Genomic DNA, 4,830 nt, shown 5'->3' on the forward strand with positions numbered 1-4,830 from the left:
ATAAAATCCTGTTACCGATACTTAGAATATCTGTGATCTACATTCATGTTTTCATATCTATGATGAGAAGTGTGTAAATATTTGTAAAAAAGAGAAAAGAGAAGTTATTTTATGGAGGTGATGGAAGTGAAGTGCCTTTTATTTTTTACTCCTGAATCTGTTTTTATGATGTTTAAAAACTCTGATGTAATAAAATGTTTAGAGTGACGTTGTTGTTGTTGTTGTTTGTGTGTGTCGACACTAGATGGCGCTGTCGGAGAATATGAATGTTTTTAGGTTTATTTTTGGGTCTTAAAGGGGTGATAGAATGCTACACTGATGTTACCTTGTTATAGTGTAATAAGGACAGTTTGGAGGTAAATAGGACATACAGAGAAGATCAAAGTCCCATTGATACCTCTATCCTCTGCAGATCTCACATTTTGAAACTGCTGCTGAAAACGGGCGAATCTCAACAAAGCTAGATGATGACGTCATGATCTCAAGTCACGCCCCAACATTAGCATAGGCTACACCACTGACCTGAGGTCAGCTTAGTCTTCTGAATCTAGCTAGGTCATGCAGATCTCCAGAGGTCCGCTATTTAATTACTAAATTCACTTCTGAGACTTTTTTATGAATCAACTATGTAGAGGTCAAATATGGGCCGATTTACGAAAATTGATGGCTAATTGCAAGTGTTGTCTGACTGTGTGTGGCAGTTCAGCAGGAGCTCAGCAGGCTACGTGACAGCAGCCGGTGCTGCCTCGCCGCCCGGCGTGTCCTACTTCATAGACTCGCTGTGAGCTAGCTGGATCTCCATCACGAAGGGAAGCCCGCGGCGCTCCATATCCGCGCAAAGTCACCGTTTCTGGGTTACTGGACTACAAAATGCTGAGGCCCTGATGGAGCTCCAGGGCCTGCAGCTAGCCGCGATCTTTACCCATAGGATTGAAGGGACAGTAGCAGCTAACGAAACCCCTAATGTTCACAAAAATGCATTAAATTGAAATCGGACACAAGCGTTAGCTTGGTAAGACCTTAGGATAACTGTTCTATAAGTGGCGTGACGAAATTCAAACTGTAAATATATTATAGTTATGCCGAAAGTGTAGCTAGCTAGCTAGCCTCGATCTTTAGCTACCCATAGGATTGAAGGGACACTAGCAGCTAACGAAACCCCTCACATTCACAAAAATGCATTACATTGAAATCTGACACAAGCAATAGCTTTAAATGACCTTATGGTAGCTGTTATATAAGTGACGTGACAAAATTCAAACTGTATTATATATAATAGTTATGCCGGCAGCCGGACAGCTCCACGGAGCCCCGAGCCCCGGTTGTCCAGTAGCTAACCCAGAAACGGTGACTTTCTCCTGGGTATGGAGCCCAGCGGGCTGCCGCTGTCTCATCAGACTGTGTGGACCTCCTGAAGTCCAACACGTCTTACCAAATTTGCAATTAGCCATAAATCTTCAGAAAACGGCCCATATTTGAGCTTTATATAGTTGATTTCTCGCATAAAAAAGTCTCAGAAGTGAATTTAATAGCGAAACATTGCAGTGTCTGAAATATGAGACCTGCTGTCTCGTCTCCACTGTGTTTCTATGGGGTTCCTCAACCAATCAGCACGCACCTCATCTAAATATTCATGAGCAGACCATATTTGGAAGAAAAGCTCTTGTTCCTAATAGAGCCATATTCACAGGGTAGTTAAGGGCCTAATAAAATAGCATTCGGGCAATTTTCAGCCCAACCAATGTTACATACCCTATTAGGAGACCTTAATGAACAGCGTGAGATACCCTATATAATCATTATATCACCCTATAAGGAACAGGGTGAGATACCCTAAATAATCATTATATCACCCTATAAGGAACAGAGTGAGATACTCTATATAATCATTATATCACCCTATAATGAACAGAGTGAGATACCCTATATAATCATTATATCATATAATGAACAGAGTGAGATACCCTATATAATCATTATATCATATAATGAACAGAGTGAGATACCCTATATAATCATTATATCACCCTATAATGAACAGAGTGAGATACCCTATATAATCATTATATCACCCTATAATGAACAGAGTGAGATACCCTATATAATCATTATATCATATAATGAACAGAGTGAGATACCCTATATAATCATTATATCAGCCCTTTAACTCTTGTGTTGTCTTCGGGTCAAATATGACCCATTTTCAAAAAGTTTCTATATCAGAAATTTTGGGTTTCTTTCTTTCTTTTCTTCCCTTGGATCATGTGTGCCGTGAAGCTTAAGACTTAATTTATTATGAAATTAGATCACATTTTTGAGTGAAAGAAGCAGTAAGTTATGAATTATTTTGACTAATTAAAATCAGAGGAAGGTTTGTTGATGGATTATCACTTCAACAGATTTAGTCAGGATACGGTTTTGAAACCATTTTATTATTTTTAATGGCAACAAATAATCACATCTGTGGTCTGGGAAGGAAATGGATTCTATAAAATGAAATAAAAACCCTAAAATTAATTAATTTAAGAACGTTGTATGGAATCATTCATGTTATTTTTGGGCCTTTAGGTTGAAAGAAACCATATTTATATGTATAGAAGTTTAGAAACAACGTGAGGGTTAAGAAGACTTCCAGTGTCAGAAAAATCAATTCTAGTAAACAATCAATAAGTCCCAAACACTGTAGGATAGTGGTAGGATATTTATTTGGGGTTAAAGGACATTGTGAGCAAACAGGAAAATCAATTCTGTAAAAGAAATATAAATCATTTTAAAGTGCCCATATTATGACAAAAAATCTATTTTTCTGGGATTTGGGGGGTTATTTTGTGTCTCTGGTGCTTCCACATGCATACTAACTGGAAAAATGAATGTGTCCTGACTTCAGTCTCTGGGTGAGCTGGTCAAAATCTGCACGGCTTTCTACGTCACTAGCTGAGACGAGGGGGCTAGGGGGCTAACTGTTAGCATGCTAGCTCGTTCTCAATGGCAAAACACTGCTACAACACACACTAGTTCACCATAATCTACAAAAGAACTACTTCCATCTCCCTGTTCTGCAGGTATTCACACAAAGTTGGAAGTGCGCCCTCGTTTAGAAGAAGTCTCCCGGTTAATGCTGCCTTGTACTACTGAAGTTGGAGAAACAGCTAGCTAGCTCATGTAGTCCTTACCTAGCTACTGATCATGTGATCTTACCTAGCTACTGAGCATGTGATCTTACCTAGCTACTGATCATGTGATCTTACCTAGCTACTGATCATGTGGTCTTACCTAGCTACTGAGCATGTGATCTTACCTAGCTACTGATCATGTGATCTTACCTAGCTACTGATCATGTGGTCTTACCTAGCTACTGAGCATGTGATCTTACCTAGCTACTGATCATGTGCGACTGCCAACAAAGATGTTCCAGCAGTGAGAGGTCTCACTCTGTAGCTAAAACAGAGACCTGAACACAGGGTGAAAAGAGGAGCTGCAGCAATGGGCAGTAAAACTAAAATACAGAATTAAACCATGTAAACCTGTTCTGATACAACCTCTAAATACAATTATGAACCTGAAATGAGCATAATATGAGCACTTTAAAAGCTTTAATCTTAGTACATTCCACCAAATCTCTTCATCTCTCAGTGTTAAAACATTCAAAGCCAATGTTAAATCATTTCAGAATAAAGAAGCAGAAGATTTTAACAAGAGACTGCAGCCTTGAAGTATTTTACTGGTGAGACTGGTTCTGGGATCAGCTTCTAAAAAGGTTGGAGGGGGCTGTCTTTGGTCTGATGATCCTTTACTTTAGTCAGAGAAACCTTTCCTCCGTTATGCGGAAGACCTCTGAAGATTTCCAGATGAATGTAGTTCGCTCCTCCAACATGAACCTGCAAGAAGAAAAGAGGAACATTAGACGTCTGAACACATGTATTCATGTTGATCTGGTGATGTTGAGCAGTGAGGTAAGTAAGGGTTAATAACCTTCGAGGTGTCCATTGTCAGGTATTAATGGACTTCACGCCTCGCCGTCGTCCATTAATGTCTGACAATGGACACCTCGTCAGGCATTAACCCTTACTAAATGACCTGCCATGGTTCAACAGCATGTCACTAATAATTCAACCTGTATATTAAAGACATATCTATTTACCTTGATGAGGAAGTTTGTTCCTGCCACAACTTCACTCCTGTATTTAACTGCTTTGTATTCCACATAATTCACTCCTGTCTTTTTCTCCACTTGCTGCTTCACCTGTGTATGAAGGAAATAAATATGATGATAATTCAGACCTTGGGTGTGGAGGTTGTGAAGAATGAAGGTAGATAGAAGCTCACCTGATCACAAAGATCCTGAGTTTCCTCAGTGGCGTCTGCTGGCGGCAGACTGTATGCTCCAAGCATGTGTGCCATTGTGTCAAGGTCCGTTGAAGTTAACAGAGAAGTCAACTGTCTGCTTGTTCATGTCTCAACTGTTTATCACATAAGCATGTACAGTATTTATAGAGAGTAACCCCCCCAGAGAGCTCCACCTGACAGGTGGTTCCCCTGCATGTTGGGAGGAGCTGTATGATTAACAACAACCCTCACATGATTGTGGTCAGTTTTGTTCCTCCTATGAATTCTTTTCTAAATTCTAGTTGAGGATTTTCAACAAAAGGATGTTTCAAATCTTATCATTCAGATTTTTATTATTGTACAGAACTAAAATTCAACAAGATGATGTCCATTAAGTGTGTTGACCTGAACTAAAACATTAACAGTAGGCTTCTCATATAAACATTTAATTCAAATAATCAATGTCTAAGTCTGATGTAGGAGTTCAAACAAATGAACAATCAG

General features: G+C 39.3%; 1 protein-coding gene across 1 annotated transcript; it reads right to left on the bottom strand.

Moving 5' to 3' along the window:
* Positions 1 to 3,583: 3,583 nt before the first annotated feature.
* Positions 3,584 to 4,477, bottom strand: LOC116055809 (leukocyte cysteine proteinase inhibitor 1-like). The gene is made up of 3 exons (XM_031307854.2): positions 4,327 to 4,477; positions 4,142 to 4,243; positions 3,584 to 3,878 (listed from the first exon to the last, which is right to left on the bottom strand). Exons 1-3 carry the CDS (start codon positions 4,399 to 4,401, stop codon positions 3,750 to 3,752), a joined length of 306 nt encoding a protein of 101 aa, XP_031163714.1. The 5' UTR covers positions 4,402 to 4,477; the 3' UTR covers positions 3,584 to 3,749.
* Positions 4,478 to 4,830: the final 353 nt, after the last annotated feature.

Source organism: Sander lucioperca, chromosome 7 (genome assembly GCF_008315115.2).
Source record: "Sander lucioperca isolate FBNREF2018 chromosome 7, SLUC_FBN_1.2, whole genome shotgun sequence".
NCBI classification, from domain to species: domain Eukaryota; kingdom Metazoa; phylum Chordata; class Actinopteri; order Perciformes; family Percidae; genus Sander; species Sander lucioperca.